Genomic DNA, 18,992 nt, shown 5'->3' with positions numbered 1-18,992 from the left:
TGATACCTCTGTGTGTGTGTGTGTGTGTGTGTGTGTGTGTGTGTGTGCACGCGCTCCTCTCTCTCTCTCTCTCTCTCTCTCTCTCTCTCTCTCACACACACACACACACACACAATACATTATCTATGACTCTCGATCTCTATCTATATATATATATATATAATATTATATTATATATAATATAATGTATAATATGTATTCTCTCTCTCTCTCTCTCTCTCTCTCTCTCTATATATATATATATATATATATACATACATACATACATACATACATACATACATACATATATATATGTATGTATATATATACATATTTATATAAAATATAATGTTTATGTTTATATTTACATATATATTGATACTTATATTTATATATAAGTATAAATAAATATATGTATTCTCTCTCTCTCTCTCTCTCTCTCTCTCTCTCTCTCTCTCTCTCTCTCTCTCTCTCTCTCTCTCTCTAGCTCCCGTGGCTGCGGGCAACTCGCAGTCATCCGCACCTGTGCCACATGGCGGCTACCCACCTCTGGCACCCGTCGCGGCACTTTGCCACGTCCCGTTGCCCGTGCTCTGCGATCTTCCTCTGCACCACCACATGGCAATTGCGTTGGATCTCGCACCCCACGCCATGGCTGTGCCTTTACTCATCCCCCATTTACTCGCCTGCACACCATGGTTGCACCTCTTCCAACATTTACTCGTACTCTACATGCCTTTGCTCCCTGGTGGTAACTGCAACGTGTCACAATCTCGAATCCATGCACAGTGTTGCAGATAGAGCCACCTCATCTTCTATGCGCTTCTGGTCCTTGTGGCCAACCTCTCGTCCTTTACACAACATGTGGCATGCCTCCCTCTCCTTTAAATGACACGTGGCATCCTTTGCCTCCCTCTGTCCTTAATATATATAGTAAGATAAGATGCAAAATATTTTCAAATCAATTCTTTGTTATTTTGGAATGTCTTTCGTTAGACTACCATCTCTAATTCACACCATGGAAGCTTGACTAGCATCAATAAGAGGAGTAACGCACTATGCACACGTTGTACATCTTTTGATGGTAATGTAATGCCTGTCACATTTGCAAAGCCACAAAATTGAGATGAGCCAACTTATTTATAGTCTCAAAAAAAAGAAAAAGCATGAGGCTATTAGAATTGCGTTCAATGAGCACAGCACCTAATATAGTCTCATAAGAAAGGCAAAAAATATAAGGCCACTAGAATTGCATTAAATGAGCATGGCAATTCTAGCCTTGAAAATAATCACATCAATTGAAAAGTCTTGGATGGCAATGGGGGACACATTCGGTTACAAGAGACCTCTAACCACATGATTGATTCTAATACGACCATCCAAAGCCAAAATGAAAGTAGACCTAACTCTAATTGGCATTTGCCTTAGTCGTGAGCATAGAACTTCATGGAAACATGCTTGATTCTATGATAGATAAAGACAAACTTGCTAGTTCATAAGGTCAAGTGAAAGTCATGGGGCGTGGACGATGCAATTATATTTATGGACCCATTAGGCAAAAGAAGTGTCATTCATTTAAGCAACCTACTTTGGAGAGAGAAATCACACTTTGCAAGAGATGATGACTTAGTAGCCTACTTTAGAGAGAAAATCATACTTTGCAAGAGACGACAACTAGGTGTTCTTGGATGATTTGTGCATCCACTCGAATAGAACAGACAACTTCAAATGTCTTGAAGCAGTTCTAATCAAATAGAGGGAGTATGGAATCTCCCTACCCTGCCCATTCATGGTCACCCATGGAGTTGTTTTGGGACACATTGTTTCTCAACATGGGATTGCAATGTACATGGATAACATCAAAATCATGGAATTACCTCCTCCTACAAATTCCAAAGGCGTACCGGTCTTTATGGGACATGACGGCTATCATAGAAGATTTATCTTGTGGTATGCCATGATAGATAGACCCCTTTACAAAATATTAGTGGAATTCTTATGGGGACAGAAGAGTGCAACCAAGCCTTTGAGCTTTTAAAGTGGCACCTAATCACACCACCCATCCTTATATCTCCCAATTGGGATATTGATTTTCATGTTCATACCGATGGCTCCAAGTATGCAATTAGGAGTTTCTTTGCCAATCTGGTGAGCATAAGAAAGACTAACCATTCTATTTTTCTAGTCGACAACTCAATGATGCAAAGATCTACTATATGACCACAGAATGAGAAGCCCTAGCAATAGTGTATAGTGTTAAGAAATTTCGACACTATCTATTGGTGCCAAATGATTTTGTCTTCTACACCGACCATCAAGCATTGCTTTATCTTGTCAACCGTCCATGTACAGAAAGAAGTTTACTAGCTTTGTGGGATGGTTTACAATATTCAAATAGGAACATTAATGTACATGGCCCATGCAAGCGGTATGTCCTTGTACATTTACTCATGTCTGTAAGATATGGCTTGGATGTTTCTCATGATGTGCTAATGCATAGGATTATGCAATAACCAAATTCATTGAGTTTTGACCTCAAGCAAAAATAAAAATTGGGGAATTCTCTTCTTATCGTATGGGTTGTGATGCTTTTTAAAGAATTCCTCCCTTATCCAAACATTGCTCTAAGTATTGTGAAGAAAGATGCACTTTATTAATTGATATAAGAGTAATGGGTTTGATCTCATGCTGAGAGCCTTCACTTATCCACCTACAATGCATAATTATGCAAATACATACCACAATCGATGACACACAGCTCATCCACAACCAAACATTGGAGTTGGATGCAAAGATGATGGCTTGTCATGTCATTTGAATAAAAACTGCCTTCGAATATAAGACTGGGATTCATACAGATGCCTTGGTGATGCAGCCAATCATTCAATTTAGTCCCTAACTCTCGGCAAGTTGAGGCGATGCAGATAGGTACAAAGCAAATACCTCGTGCAGATGTCAAACTACCTGACATATATCAAACTACCTGTTTACGGCCTTGATCACAACAAGGCACACCTCATAGTTGCTCTAAAGTAAAGTACCGACCCAAATTCTACACAATTTTTGCACCCCTTTGAAAAGAAAATTGATGAATGAAGGCTCACATCTGACCTGAAACTCTCCCAGTTCTTCGAAGGAAACCAGCAGCTCCCAGTTGATCACAACAAGGCTACCTCATAGTTGCGATGTAAAGTAAAGTACCGACCCAAATTCTACACAATTTTTGCACCCCTTTGAAAGGAAAATTGATGAATGAAGGCTCACACCTGACCTGAAACTCTCCCAGTTCTTCTAAGGAAACCAGCAGCTCACAAAATGCAGTTGACCTCAACGCCCCACTCTCCGAACCCCCATGCCAAGATAAATGCTATTTTTAAATGAGATGTAAGATTTGAGTATAAAAATGGTACAACTCATCCACAGAGAGCAGAAACAAAGAAAAGCTTCCAGCCAGTCTATAACTGGCAGGTCTTGTTTCAACGGAACTACGCTTGTTTCAAAGGATGAGGGACTCAAGTGGCAGGTGTCAGCTCCCAAGGCGTCCTCACAAATTTTCTAGTGTTTTTCAAGGATTGACAACAGTAGCGCAACATAAAACAATCTGAACACTCCCAAACCAGTGTGTTAAAGAAGCACTGATCTGCAGTTGTATAGATATGACAAAATCTAGCAGCACAACTGCACATGCATGGTCCAGTTGCAATTATTTACCACACTCTAGTAAAGTATCACTCTGTTAAGACTAATTGCCATCCATTTTCTTGTCACTTGCAAAGTTGCTCAACGGCAATGACAATCTGAGGAGGCTGTACAACGGTCACTTCTTCCAAAGTCCCTGCGTAAGGTGTGGGCACATCCTGAGAAGAAAGGCACACGACAGGGGCATCCAAATAATCCCAGAAGTTATCAATGATGGCTGCTCTAAGACTTGCACCAATCCCTCCTGTCCTCATGCACTCTTCTACTATCAGCACTTTGTGAGTCTTCTTTATTGAGTTTCCAATAGTGAAGAGATCAAAAGGCTTAAGAGAAATTATGTCTATGATCTCTGGGTCATATCCTTTGTTAACTAAAGTTTTTGCAGCCTGCAAAACATGATGTCGCATCCGAGAGTATGTAAGGATTGTAACATGATTGCCAGGGCGAACCAACTCTGCTTTCTCTAGGCAGCATATATACTCTTCATCAGGAATCTTTTCCTTCAAATTGTAAAGCAGCACGTGTTCATAAAGGATGACCGGGTTTTCACTTCTGATGGCAGCTTTCATTAAGCCTTTTGCATTGTATGGGGTGGAGCAAGCAACCATTTGCAGTCCAGGGACGGATTGGAAGTAAGATTCTAATCGCTGGGAGTGCTCTGCACCAAGCTGCCGACCAACCCCACCTGGGCCGCGAATCACTACTGGAATGGTAAACTGGCCTCCAGAAGTGTAATGCAACATGCCACAATTGTTTGAAATCTGATTATAGGCCAGTAGCAGGAAACCCATATTCATGCCTTCTACAACAGGCCTCAAACCTGTCATGGCAGCTCCAACAGCCATTCCAGTGAATGAATTCTCAGCTATGGGAGTATCCAACACTCTCAGGTCACCAAACTTCTCTGCGAATCCCTTTGTCACTTTGTAAGAGCCTCCATAATGCCCTACATCTTCTCCCAACACAAAGACACGGGGATCTCTTTCCATCTCCTCTTCCAAGCCCTCACGAAGTGCCTCGAACAAAAGCAGCTCATGCCTGGCCCAGAAAGAGAAAAAGCAGCCTTTAAGAAATCAGCTTTCCATATAACCATATATACACATATACATAAGAAGCCAAACTCGAAATGCAACAATCTAAAGTGCTAAACAAACTTTTTGCAAGACTACAATACACCAGATCTACACAAAGACAATATACCCCATCTTGGCAGCAACAGAGCCTCCAGCTGCAGCTCCCTTGACCTACATTGGAGGACATCAAAGCATCATTCCAGGAGTTAGAAAAGAATTTACTGCACACTTGAAGGCAGATCAACTTTCGAGTCTAGACATCTATGACACTGCATAGGTCAATAAAACATTCCGTGGTAAAAACTTCCATTATGCACTCCAGTAAAAAGAATTACATGTAATACAACAATACTCAAAGCTGCAGATAAGCCACCACATCCCAGGTACAGAGACCACGGCAAGATTACGAACATGCCAATTAAGGTTACTAATAAAATAAACACAATACCTTTGTGCTATCTTTCACCATCCACCCCTCAAAACCCTCAACTACTTCGATGATTCTAATTGTCCCCATATTCATCTAATTTATAATGGGTCTCACCCAATTCATTCACTAGTTTTGGCCTACAAGGGCCCATTAGCTTACGCTTTTACTTAGGGTAATACTCTCAAACTATAGGATAATCTCTTTAAGCTATGGCTAAGAGCCATTTAACTTTGGCTTGGAAATTCTTTCTCATGGGGGAGAGGGGGGTCCTTCCAACCTGTACCGCTCAAAACCTTCAACTAATTCAATGATTTTAATTGTCCCTATATTCATATAATTCATAATGGGTCACCAGGATTGTCTTTCTAAGCTAAGGCTAAGAGCCATTAATTTTTGGCTTAAAATGTGTTCTCATGGGGGAGAGGGGGATTCACATCATCATTTGAGCCTACACGCTATTCTTAAGAGCCTTCAAGTTTTAACTCCTAAAGAACAATATATCGTAATGACCTAGATTAAGGACGAGAGGACAGAGACGAAGCAAAGACGAAGACAAGAGGTGCGAGAGAGATGCAACAGGTCCAGAACAAGAAGTGTCTTTCACAAGAGTCGGACCAGCCTCAAATAGCATGGGTGCAACAGATTACAACGGCTCTCAACCGTAAAGACAGGTGTCCAGCCTGCCTACGTGGCGCCACGTCGTCACATCTTCCCCCTGTAAGAAAAGATTTCCCTAGAATGGAAAGGTTTTATCCTGGAAACATGAGCTGTAGTGTGGGTTTTGCGTCTATCTGGCATACATCGCTGAATGGCATATGTGACTTTGCCAGCTGGTTTTATGATCTTGTAAGGGCCTATCCAACCAGCAAGAAACTTCTCAGCTAATCCTTTCTTCCGAACAGGATAATGTACCATCACCAAATTACCCCGGATCGATGTACATTAGCATGAGTTTGAAAGTTCGATTGAATCTTTGTGTGAGCCGGTTGCAATCAGGGTGATGAGGGCTTGTAAATTGCTGTGTAATTTTCAATCTGTCAGCCACAATCCTCAACACTTCGGACTTGAAGTTACCACCTGGATCCGAAAGAAGCTGTTCTGGACAACCATGCAGGAGAATGAGGTGTTGAATAAAAAATCAGCAACATCCAATGCTGTAGCAGACTTCAAAGGACATGCAATGGCCCATCGGGTTAAGTAGTCGGTAAGCACAATGACATAATTGTTGCCATTATTGGAAGTTGGAAACGGTCCCTGTTAGAATTATAGATATAATTCAGCAGTGACCAATGTAATATAATAAGCTAGTTAGGGGCACTTTTCCCTCTTTAAGAGGTTTTTCCCCCTAACCGCAGTTAGTTCACTAACTATGGTTAGTGACTACTAAGGTTTTGTCACTAGGACAAAACCTTATCCTTCTCACTTTGAGTTTGTACTCACTTACTCTATTCTATTGCAACTACGTCTTCAGCTTCCTGCTCTCTCAATCTCTCTTGCTCTCACTCACTCCCTCTCCTTCATTTGGTATCAGAGCGGGTTCAAGAGCCTCTGGCTCCCTGCTCCCTCAACGTACTCCACCTGCTCCAACTTGTCCGTACAGTCCGTACGACTGTACGGAATTTGCCGTCTGCATCCGTCCGTGTCGCCGTCTGCCTCCGTACAGCATTCTGCCTCCGTACATCGTCGCCGTACAGTATCCGTACCTGCTTTTCGTACAGCTCCCGTACCTGCTCGCCATACAGTATATGCTCGCCGTACCTGCGCAAGAAGCCGTACAAGGTTACCGTACAGCTCCGTACTTCAGAGCCGTACATCGTCGCCAGACTGTACGGTTAACAGTCCCGTACAGCTCCTGCTTCCCGTACTGTACGGTCTGTTCCGTACTTACCGTACAGTTCGTACAGTCTGTACTTACCATACAGTTTGTACTTACCATCTGTACTTGCAGATCTACACCGGTTGCTTTCAGCCACGGGTGTTCTTTGACAGGCTCATCTTGCAGAAAACCACAGTTTGGTGCAGTTGTTTTGGAGTACATTTGGGGCATTTTGTATATTGCAGACATTGCAATCATTGTGCAGTTTTGGAGCTACATCTGGAGCAAAATTGCAGATCTAGTCTGAAATTTGGGGCTTTTGTTTAAAAATTGCAGATTTGGGGCTTTTAGGAATTTTGCCCCTTTCTGGCTGCAATTTCTAGCCACAAATTGGGGCTTTTGTGTTGAGAGAGCATTTTTTGGAGTATTAAGTACATACTGCCTTTCTTGGAGTGTTTGGAACACTTTTGGCAGATTTTGGAGAGTGTTTGATGCTTGGACAGATTTCTGACAGCTCAAGTACAGAAATCTAAGTTGCATATACAGCGCCGTGCTTGGCTGTGTTTTTGGGAGTTGTGCATTTTATTCCCAGTAAGGGAATTCAGCTTTGTATCTGCTTCAATCTCTTTCTCAGATATGGCCCATCAAAATCAGAATGAGTTCCAGTTCGGTGGTCTTTCACAGGAAGACAAGTTGGATGGTACCAACTACTCCCTCTGGAGTTTCATGGTACGTAATATTCTAATTTCTCGCAATTTATGGGATTATGTCAATGGGGATGAAATCCGACCAGCAGATATTGCACCTGCTACCCCTCCTCAGCAAGGAGGTGGAAGAGGTCGTGCACAGGGTGCAGCTGCAGGAGGACAAGTTGTTGGTGCAGCTACAGTCAATACTCTAGAGCAGAAGAGATGGGATTCACGGGATGCCTTAGCCTTGTCATGCATCTCTCTTTCAGTGAAAAGATCAATCATTCCGCATATCCGGTCGTGTAAGACCTCCAGGGCAGCGTGGGATATTTTGGAAAGCATGTATGCAGCACGGAATGATGCCAGGGTATCTTTCTTAAAAAGAGAGTTGAGCAATACACATATGGAGGAGGGTGACTCCATGTCAGTCCACCTCACAAAGCTACAGGATCTCAGAGAGCAATTGTTAAACATAGATGAAATTATTCCTGATTCAGAGATGATTACAACCACTCTGAATTCTCTTCCTGAGTCTTATCTCAGCTTTCACACTTCGCTGAATTTATCATTGAGGGGGGGTGCAAATCCTCTCACTTTTCATGAATTTGGCTTCACGTGCAGGTGAACAAGCCATGCTCTCAAAATTTAAATCAAAAACAAAGGGACAGGCAAAGACAGCAGCAAATCAGCCTTCCAGTGGGTCAGGACAGCCTTCACAAAAGGCTAAAAGTGATGCAAGTAAGCCCAAAAAGAAGGGTTTTTGTCACTACTGCAAAAAGCCAGGTCATCACATAGCAGAATGCAGGAAAAGGATTGCAAAAGAAAAGAAAAACAGCTCAGGAATGGCTGTTTCAGATTCAGCCCCTTGTGCATCTGACAGTGGGGATGCTACAGCCAACTTTGTTGGTCAAGATTATGCCTTTTTATCTTGCATTTCAGATTCTAGGTTGGCTGTTCCAGATGTTTGGGATAGTACAGCCTCTTGCAGTGATGATACATATGCATTTTTGACTTGCAGCTTTGACTCTTCTACAGATGCATCTGCTTTCAGTGTTAATGAAACACTGAACACATGGTATTTTGACAGCGGTGCATCCAAGCACATCACTTCTAGGAAGTGTCTTTTACTTCCTTGCATCCACCTCCTGTTGGTAAGAAAGTCACTTGTGCCAACAACTCCTCATATTCAGTACGTGGCACAGGAGAAGTTGAGCTCACTGCAATAGATGGCTCAATTTTCAGACTTTCAGATGTCTTATATGTGCCTGGCATAACCAAAAATCTCCTTTCAGTGTCCACTCTTAACAGAGGGGGATTTCAGGTCATCTTTGAGGATGACAAATGTGCTGTCCGAGACAGGGAAGCTAACTATGCCTTAAGGTTATCTGGTACTTTGCTGCGTGGGCTTTTTCAGCTTGATATTTTTGAGAAAAGAGCAGCCCATGCTCTGGCAGTTTCTACCCCTACAGTTGCCATGCAAAATGCAGAATTATGGCATGCCAGATATGGCCACATGCATTATAACAGCTTAATGACACTTCAGAAATTTTCAATGGTTGATGCATTGCCACCTCTTGAGATACCTCCTCCACATGCCTATGAAGGGTGCATTTTAGGTAAAATGCATAGATTCCCCTTCAAGAAGGATGGTTCAATTAAAGCTGTTCGCAAATTGCAGCTTATACACAGTGATGTCTGTGGTCCCATGAGGACTCCGTCATTGGGTGGTCATCTCTACTTTGTCACATTTATTGATGACTACTCCAATTTTACTTGGGTTTATGGGCTGAAAAAGAAATCTGTTGTGTTCACGGTGTTTAAACATTTTTCAGCCATGGTTGAAAATGAAACCGGTCTCAGGATACAGACATTACGCACGGATAGAGGTGGGGAATACCTATCTGCAGAATTTGATGCTTTTCTCAAGCAAAAGGGTATTGTGCATCAGCTCACAGTTAGGCTGACCCCTCAGCAAAATGGCAAAGCTGAGAGGAAAAATAGAACCCTCATGGAGATGGACAGATGTATGCTGAAAAGCAAACACATGCCTCATAAATTTTGGCTAGAGGGTTTGATGTGTGCCAATTACATTTTGAACAGGGCTCCCACTAAGGCTTTAAAAACAAAAACTCCTTTTGAGGTCTGGAATGACAGGAAGCCTTCAGTGGATCACTTCCGAGTCTTTGGATGCCTTGCCTATGCACATGTGCCAGTTGAATTTAGGCACAAATTGTCAGATAAAGCCATCAAATGCATATTTGTTGGATACAGTGCAGAAAGCAAGGGGTATCGTCTCTACAATCCTGCTACACGCAAAATCATTGTAAGTAGAGATGTGATATTTTCTGAAAATTCAGCTCACACTCAGGCTGAATTTCAAATGCCTTCATCTTCAGAGGATGTCTTTCAAGGGTTGCTACCCATTGCTTTGGGTTCCCCTGCTGATTTTTCTGATCCAAATCAGAATTTACAGCAACCTTCAAATGCTTCAGTTCCACCACAGGATGTCTTGCCTCCTCCACAGGCAGTGGAACAGGTGGTGCAGCAAGAAATTGCAGACATACATGCAGCAAAAACAGTCCCAAACTGGCTGTTACAGACTCTCAAGGAGAGTAAACTTGATGCTCCGTTACCTGGCAGGACTCGCAGTGCAGCAAGGCACATGGAAGGTGCTAATTCAGTGGAATCAGCATATGCAGGTACTCTCCTTGATGAAGAGGAGCCTGCCACATTTGAAGAGGCAAAAGGTAATGTGCATTGGATGAATGCCATGCACGATGAGTTGCAGTCCATTGCTAAAAATCAGACTTGGGATGTTGTGGACTTGCCACCAGGTAAACATGCTATTGGCACACGATGGGTATTTAAAGTCAAACGGAAGCCCGATGGCTCCATTGACAGATATAAAGCCAGGCTGGTTGCTAAGGGCTATGCTCAGAAAAAGGGCATAGATTATGAGGAGACATTCGCTCCTACATCCCGGATGACCACCATCCGATCAGTAATTGCAATGGCTGCACATTTTGAGTGGAATGTTCATCAGTTGGACATCAAAACAGCCTTCTTAAATGGGGACTTGCTGGAAGAGGTGTATGTCAATTGGGCTTTGAAATTACAGCAAATGCACTTCAAGTATGCAAACTCAATAAAGCTTTATATGGGCTAAAACAGGCCCCTCGTGCATGGTATGCCAAGATACATGCCTTTTTGACCAGCAAGGGGCTGCACAATAGTCCTACTGAGAGCACCCTCTACATCAAGATGGATAGGGGGGAAATATTAGTCATCCTTCTTTATGTTGATGACTTACTGCTCACAGGGTCCAATGAAGAAAAAATTGCAGATTTCAAAGCTGATTTGCAGACCAACTTTGACATGTCAGATTTGGGGCTGCTTCACTTTTATTTGGGGATCCAGTTCTCTCATGAGAGACGTGGCACTGTTATGTCTCAGTCCAAGTATGTTCAGAAACTCTTGGACAGATTTAACATGCAAGAGTGTAAGCCCATATCCACTCCTATGGAACCAGGGCTGAAACTCACAATGCATGATGCAGGAGAATCAGTTGATGCCACACTTTACAGTCAGGCTGTTGGATGCCTCATATATCTCTACAACACTAGACCTGATATTCAGTTTGCAGTATCTCAGGTGAGCAGGTACATGCACAGCCCCAAAACTATGCATTGGCAGGCAGTTAAGCGCATCTTCCGTTATTTGCAGGGCACCAAGTCTTTTGGCTTACTATTTTCCAGGGGGGGTGACTTGCAGATGCATGCCTACAGTGATTCAGATTGGGCTGGTGATTATGACACTAGGCAGTCCACTAGTGGCAATTGTTTCTTTTTGGGTAAATCTTGCATTTCATGGCTGAGCAAGAAACAATCTACAGTGGCTACCTCATCATGTGAAGCTGAGTACAGGGCAGCTTTCACAGCAACAATTGAATGTGTCTGGCTGAGACGTTTATTTGCTGATCTTCATCTGTCTTTGGAGGGTCCTTCTCCAATTCTCACTGATAGTCAGAGTGCCATTGCAGTGGCAAAGAATCCAGTGTTTCATGCTCGCACGAAGCACATTGAGGTTCACTATCACTACGTCAGAGAGAAGTTGCATGTAGGAGAGATCAGTATGATCTTTGTGTCCACACATGACAACGTTGCAGATATTTTCACCAAAGCCCTACCACATGAGAAGTTTGAGGCATTTCGCAGTGCCCTGAACTTATATCCGTTTGGTGATTGATCAGCCTTGTACATGACATTGGCACTGCAGGGGGGTGTTAGAATTATAGATATAATTCAGCAGTGACCAATGTAATATAATAAGCTAGTTAGGGGCACTTTTCCCTCTTTAAGAGGTTTTTCCCTCTAACCGCAGTTAGTTCACTAACTATGGTTAGTGACTACTAAGGTTTTAACCTTATCCTTCTCACTTTGAGTTTGTACTCACTTACTCTATTCTATTGCAACTACGTCTTCAGCTTCCTGCTCTCTCAATCTCTCTTGCTCTCACTCACTCCCTCTCCTTCAGACCCATGATGTCATAAGCAACTAATTCAAAAGGCCTGGAAACGCAGATGGACTGAAGGTTTCCTGCAGGTTTCCTGGTAGGACTTTTGAACGACTGGCATGTTGGGCAGGGCTGGAGATAGCGATGGACCGAGTGACGCATCTTTGGGCAATAAAATTTTGTTTGAAGCTTCTTCAAGGTTTTAAGAAAACCCATGTGGCCACCAAAGGGAGAATCATGGAAAGCATGCATGTATTGTTCCCGAACAACAGAGGGAAGGAAAATTCGTGGTTGAAAAGGTGGTTTGTGGTAGTAGAGAATGCCATCTATGATCCGGAAGAATGGGGAGTGATTGGCGGCTTTGATGAGGGTGATCTCCGGATCCTTATATTGGAACTGACGTAAATCGTCGATGGATGGTAAAGGTGGATCTTGTGGAAGCGGTAGAGGAGTTCTTCTAGCCACAGGTGGTGGTACCCACTTGGGCTGCAACTACATTTGAGCGTGATAAAGCATCAGCAACCTCATTTAGTTTGCCCAGTCGATAAGAAATGGTGAAGTTGTAGTCTTGCAACAAGAGTGCCCAGCGTGCCAATCTGCCCTCGGAAGCGTCAGTTCTGATGAGGAATGGTTTGTTCATGTCCAGATGTCGCAAGAGTGCATCTTGTTTCAAGATTTGGCGTATCTCATCAAAGGCGTGTTGACAATCAGCGGAATACACAAATTTGTGGTGTTTGAGTAGCAGCTTGCGTAGTGGAGTTGCCACTGCTGAAAGTTGGGGAATGAATCTCGAGCTGAAACCTGCAAGACCGAGAAACCTTTATGTTTGTTTAGCATTGGTAGGTATTTGATAAGTTTGAAGTGCCTCGACCTTTTTGGGGTCAGGTCTGATGCCTTCTGCGGAAATGATATAGCCGAGGTACTTGATTGATGACTAGGCTTATTTACATTTCTGAATGTTCAGTTCAAGGTTGTGTTGCTGAAAACGACGTAAGATCTGCTCCAGTACTTGCTGATGTTCCTCCCAGTTGCATGAGTGTATCAGCACATCATCTAAATAGACGAGGACTTTTCACAACCTAAGGTTATAGGGAATATCTGATTGAGTAGAACTGTTGTAGGTACTAAAAATTTTGTATTGGCCATTTCGAGTTCTATGGTTGCTCCAGAGGTAGATACTGTAGAAGCTATGCTATCACCAAACATGATGCAACTGGAAGGAAGAGGGTAGAGTGGGATTTGGTGGTCTTGTACAAAAAGTAAAAAAGAAGATGTTATAGAGCTGCCAGAATCGACTAGAAGAAGGACAGGGTCTTTTTTACAAAGGGCTTCACAACAAAAGCGATGGGAGTTGGAAAGCTTTGTTAACCTGGAGAATGTGGCCTCCTCACTGCTCCAAGTGCTCTTTTCCCAAAACGAGATTGTCTAAAGGTTGCTAATATAGAGAATTTTGGACACCTTGGAGCATACGACAATATTTGCAAACATGGCCATATTTATTACATGCAAAACAGTGTGGGCAGCGGCCCTGTGGATCACGATCTGGAAGTGGAGGTTTGTAGCGAAAGTTGGCTCAATGAAAATTTTGTGCATTTTGGATATCTATATCCATTGGAGTAGGAGCAAAAAAAGATTGTGGAACTGGTAAAATGGGAGGCAGAGTTGGAATTCGAGTACCAGTCTTGGTCGTCGTGAATTCAATCCTTTGAGCAATAAATCAGAGCTTCATTAAGCGATTTTGGACCTTCATCTTGTGTCCTTAAAGAGATGGTGGAGTGTAATCTTGGCCACATAAAAAATAGTTTCAAGTCTTCAATCATATTTGAATCTACTCTGAGAAGATGGGAAAGCTTAACGCCGAATTGTGACATGGAGAGAAGACCTAGGGATCGTCATGTTGATAATCCATCGTTACCCGGCATCTCCGCTGTTAAATTACACGATGCAACAAAACAGAAACTGAACAAAGAATAGAGAGTACACAACAAACTGAAGATGAAAAAAAATTTCCTTCAATACTGATGTAGTACAAATGATGGCTCTGTCCACCCGTACACTCCCACAGTGGGGCTTAGATGGCAATCTAGACAGATACTAGGTGAAGAGCTACTAGCTGGAAGATCTTTGGTGGAAGATTTGATCTGCTACAATGGACTGGGGAGGTCGCCTCTTTATAGCTATGAGGGCAATAGTTGGATCAACGTAGTCGGTGGAACCGACTAGTCATCCATGGAATACTCAAGAAATATTCCCTATACCGTCGCCCACACAATCACCTTTCTACCATCAACGATCTCATTGATAGACCTCATCTAACATGCAAGTCAAGATCCATCCAGTGTCCCGGGCTCACACATGGCTTCTCCTCATATGGGGACCTTACAACTTGAGCACCTTGGACCACTAGTGGTTACCAGGAGGGTGGAGCATTGAGCATATCTAACACCCCCCCTCAATATCCACCCGTAGGTGAACTATCTTCTCGACCCAATGCCGAGTCTCTGAAGATGACCCTGAAGCTGATCCTTCTCGAGTACCTTGGTGAAGATATATGCTCCATTTTGCTCTGTTTGACAATAGACCAATTCCACTATCTCGTCCTTGATCAAATCACGCACATAGTGATACTGAATCTCAATATGTTTTGTGCGTGCATGAAACATTGGATTTTTAGCAATGGCCATGCAACTTTGATTGTCGCACCTTAGCACAGTTGCCTCATCCTCTTGCACTCCCATGTGCCATAAGATCCTCCTCATCCACACTGCTTCACAAGCGGCAAAACATGCTGCCTTGTACTCAGCCTCAATAGAAGACAATGCCACTGTTGGTTGTTTCTTACTGATCCAAGAGAAGATACCTGAACCTAAAGAGAAACAATATCCAGATACTGATTTCCTGGAATCAACATCTCCAACCCAATCTGAGTCACAACGACTAGCCAAGAAAGTACCCGTACCATAAGTGATGCCATAATCAAGAGTGCCCTTCACATACCTGAGCACCCGCATCCCTGCATTCCAATGATTCTCCCAGGGCTTATTGAAAAACCTGCTCAAAACGCCAACAAAACTGATATCCAGTCTGGTGTTGCACAGATAGATGAGACTGCCGACCAACTTCCTGTACCTCCCGATGTCCGCTGGTGGTGAGACATCCTCCATAAACAGCCTCGCATTTATCTCCATAGGTATAGCTATCTCCTTGCACTTGGACATGCCAAATGCCTTCAAGATCTCCCTTACATATTTCTGCTGAGAGATGAAGATCTTGCCTGGCTCTTACCAGACTTCAATCCCCAAACAATAGTGCATCAAGCCTAAGTCTGTCATCTCAAACTCTGTGCTCAACGCCTTTCTAGTTTGCTGGATCATGTCTTCATAGTCACCTGTAATAAGGAGATCATCCACATATAAAATAATAATAGCAAATTTTTCACCTTTCCTATACACATACAAGTTAGCATCTGAGGCACATCTTTTGAAGTTTAATTTATGAAAGAATTTGTCTATCCATTGGTACCATGCTCTTGGGACCTGTTTTAGCCCGTACAGAGCCTTCTTCAGCTTACATACCTTGTTCTCAGAATGGGGGACCTCAAACCCAGGTGGCTGAGCCACGTACACCTCCTCCTTGAGGTCACTATTCAAGAATGCTGATTTAACATCCATTTGATAAACTGGCCACTTTTTATGAGCAGCCACCGATAATACTGTGCGAATAGTGATCATTCTGATAGTTGGAGCGAAAAATTCCTGAAAATCAAACCCTTCAACCTGCGAAAATCCTTATGGAACCAATCTTGCTTTGTACTTTTCCAAAGTCCCATCGGCCTTATACTTTACCTTCATAGTCATATGAAAACGTGTTTCAGCCTGTTGAAACGCAACGAAATATTTCGTCACAAAACCTTTCGAAACAAGACGAAACGCTCTGCACGAATGCTGTTTCATCCAAATCCTGAAATATTTTTTAAAATAATTTTTTTAAATTTTTTCAACGATTCCATGTTCATATATCTAGATTCTAGAATACATATGCTTTTCAATCCTCAAAGATTGATTTATCTGAAGTTGAAACTTGAGAATCAAGATTGAAAGCTTGAAATCAATTTGAAGAAGGTATTGGTATTTTATATATCATTTTTGGGTTTCTTGACTTATATTCCTCTTTGTTAACTCTAAACTTGAGTATAACATATCTTAGTAGCCAATAGCCTTGAATATATATATTATCATTTCGAAACTTATCCATTTCGTCTGACAACATGAAACGAAACGAAACGAAACCTGTCGAAACGACAATACGGCGAAACAAACAAAACGTTTCTTGTAACTATGTTTATCTTTCAAACCCACTTGGTGCCAATAACCTTTCTCTTAGGTGATCGATCTACCAGCTCACAAGTTTCATTCTTCATGATGCTGTCATATTCTACTTGCATAGCATTTTTCCAATCTCGATCTGCAAGTGCTTCCTCCAACCACGCAGGCTCCTTTACTTCTGCAATAATCTCAGCCATCAAGGCCATATTGACTATGTGAGCAGAAGCCCTCCTTTGCTCCTCGATTCTCTGAGACCGCCTTGGTCCATCTACATGCTGCTCAACAAACATATGCATCTGGTTATCATGGTCGTAGAGTTGCCTTACCCATCGCGACAATGGCTTTTCCGGTGGTGTAACAGGTTGGTGACTTATACCTTCATCATCTGATATTTCCTCCTACTTTATAGCTCCTAGGACAGGTCCATAGTGAATTATCTCTTCGCTTGATGATAAAGTGGAAGAGCTCTTCTCTGCCTCCATTGCATGTGACTGCTCCCTGAACACCACATTGCGACTCGCTATGATCTTCTTTGCCTCTCGGTCATACAACTTATAGGCTTTCTTCTCATCACAATAGCCTAAGAAGATACATTTGGTGCTTTTTTATTGTAGCTTGTTTCTCTCTTTGTCTCGTACATGCGCATAGCATTCACACCCAAACGTTCTAAAGTGGGAGACAAATGGCTTCTTACCATTGTAAGCCTCATGTAATGTTTTACCTTTGAGTGCCTTTGTATAGCTGCGATTAAGGATGTAAACCGCAGTATTGACAGCCTTAGCCCAAAAGTGATTTGGCAGTCCAGCACCTTTCAACATACAACTCCCCGGCTCCACGGTGGTCCGCATCCGGCGTTCAACAACCGAATTTTGCTGAGACGTATGTAGTGTCGTCGTTTGTCACTTGATCCCTTTGCTCTTGCAAAAATCTCACTACCACCATCCAGGGACTCCCACACAATCACCTTTCTACCATCAACGGTCTCATTGATAAACCTCATCCGACATGCAAGTCAGAATCCATCCAGTATCTCAGGCTCACACATGGCTTCTCCTCATATGAGGGCCTTACAACTTGAGCACCTTGGACCACTGGTGGTTACCAAGAGGGTGGGGCATTGAGCATATCTAACATCCGCCAAATACGTAACAACCTAGATTAAGAGCGAGAGGACATAGACGAAGCAAAGACGAAGACAAGAGGTGCGAGAGACGATATTCAAGGGAAAACACTATAGACGATTGTGCCGGAGTGGCTTAAGAATCACAAAGTGAAAAGCTTAAGCACATGCATGGAAACTCACTGCAACTGCGTTTGTGGTACGCTTTGATGGTCGTTGTCCAGTGCCTGAGGAAAATGCTGCAATCCCATGATCTTCCCCAACTGCTTTGACGAGCAGAAAACGTTTGGCCGGTTCTGGAAACAGAAATGATAGGTCAGACCGCACCGCAATTTGTAGGAATGAGCTTTTGCAAAGGGTACAAAATGAGAGTTATATGCACAATACCCGAATTTTTTATAACATAAGCGCATGCATGTCCGTTAAAAGTGAGCCAAGGCCTGTGGCAGCACGCTCCTTGATGCGATAAGAATAGAATTTGACATGCACAATCGTTTCCAGAGATGTAGGGATGAAATGAAAATTGAATCACAACAAAAGACAGTAAATGTGTACTGTGACTGTGGGGAACGTCGAACTTGACAGAAAACTACTTCGACGAGCCATGGAAACGAGGTTTCGTGGTTGGTCCAAGCCAGGGAAGGCAGCAGTTGGAGGTATGGTTAGTTCAAGACTGTATAAAGGACGGGAAACTGACCGTTTGAAGGCAAAGGCGAGGCGAGCTGAAGTGGACCAAGGTGCGAGGCAAAGGTAGAGGCTGTGATGAAATGCGAAGCGGAGGAGGCCATGTCGAGATCTGCATAAACAAGACGTGATCAAAGGGAGATGAATGGGATATATATAGGTGATCAAAAAGAAAGACGCAGGCACCAGGAGATTTTCAGTTCTCTGTCTCCTTACACACCCCCCCCCACTCTCTCTCTCTCTCTCTGTTTCTTCCCCCCTTCTCCTCCATTCGAACTCCGTGCCTCTGTCCCCTCTTCTCCTTCATTTGTTGAGATCTTTGCTCTCCTCCATCTAGCTTTTGATGTATTCTTTCCACCTCCAAGCTTGTTCCCCTCTACTTTTAACTCTAAGCCTCGTCCAGAAAAATGAATGCCTTTGATTTTTTAGCACTGCCCTTGTAGGGGGCAGGCTATCACATCGTGCATGCCTACCCTTGAAAACTGGAGGAAGTGCCGCACCACCAAAGCTCAGCCAGCTACATAGAGTTTGGCGAAGCTCCAGTATAAAAGGTTGCGCCTCACTGGGTTGATCCGCTGTGCTGCTAAGATATTGATGACACTTGACAGCCTGGGATACTCATCTGGAATTCTCATGATCGCCTCTCCCTTCGTCCATCCCTG

The 18,992-nt window shown here is 43.0% G+C and overlaps 1 protein-coding gene across 1 annotated transcript; it reads right to left on the bottom strand.

The window, feature by feature from the left end:
* Positions 1 to 2,896: 2,896 nt before the first annotated feature.
* LOC147898270 (pyruvate dehydrogenase E1 component subunit beta-like) lies at positions 2,897 to 18,945 on the bottom strand. Its single transcript, XM_087379383.1, has 5 exons — positions 18,804 to 18,945; positions 18,344 to 18,442; positions 17,830 to 17,942; positions 4,882 to 4,925; positions 2,897 to 4,719 (listed from the first exon to the last, which is right to left on the bottom strand). Exons 2-5 carry the CDS (start codon positions 18,432 to 18,434, stop codon positions 3,747 to 3,749), a joined length of 1,221 nt encoding a protein of 406 aa, XP_087235509.1. The 5' UTR covers positions 18,435 to 18,442; positions 18,804 to 18,945; the 3' UTR covers positions 2,897 to 3,746.
* Positions 18,946 to 18,992: the final 47 nt, after the last annotated feature.

The sequence above is a fragment of the Dipteris shenzhenensis genome, chromosome 9 (genome assembly GCF_047967505.1).
Source record: "Dipteris shenzhenensis isolate YYH24624 ecotype China chromosome 9, Dip_SZ_1.0, whole genome shotgun sequence".
Classification (NCBI taxonomy): domain Eukaryota; kingdom Viridiplantae; phylum Streptophyta; class Polypodiopsida; order Gleicheniales; family Dipteridaceae; genus Dipteris; species Dipteris shenzhenensis.
This window is presented reverse-complemented; position numbering and strand designations above follow the sequence as displayed.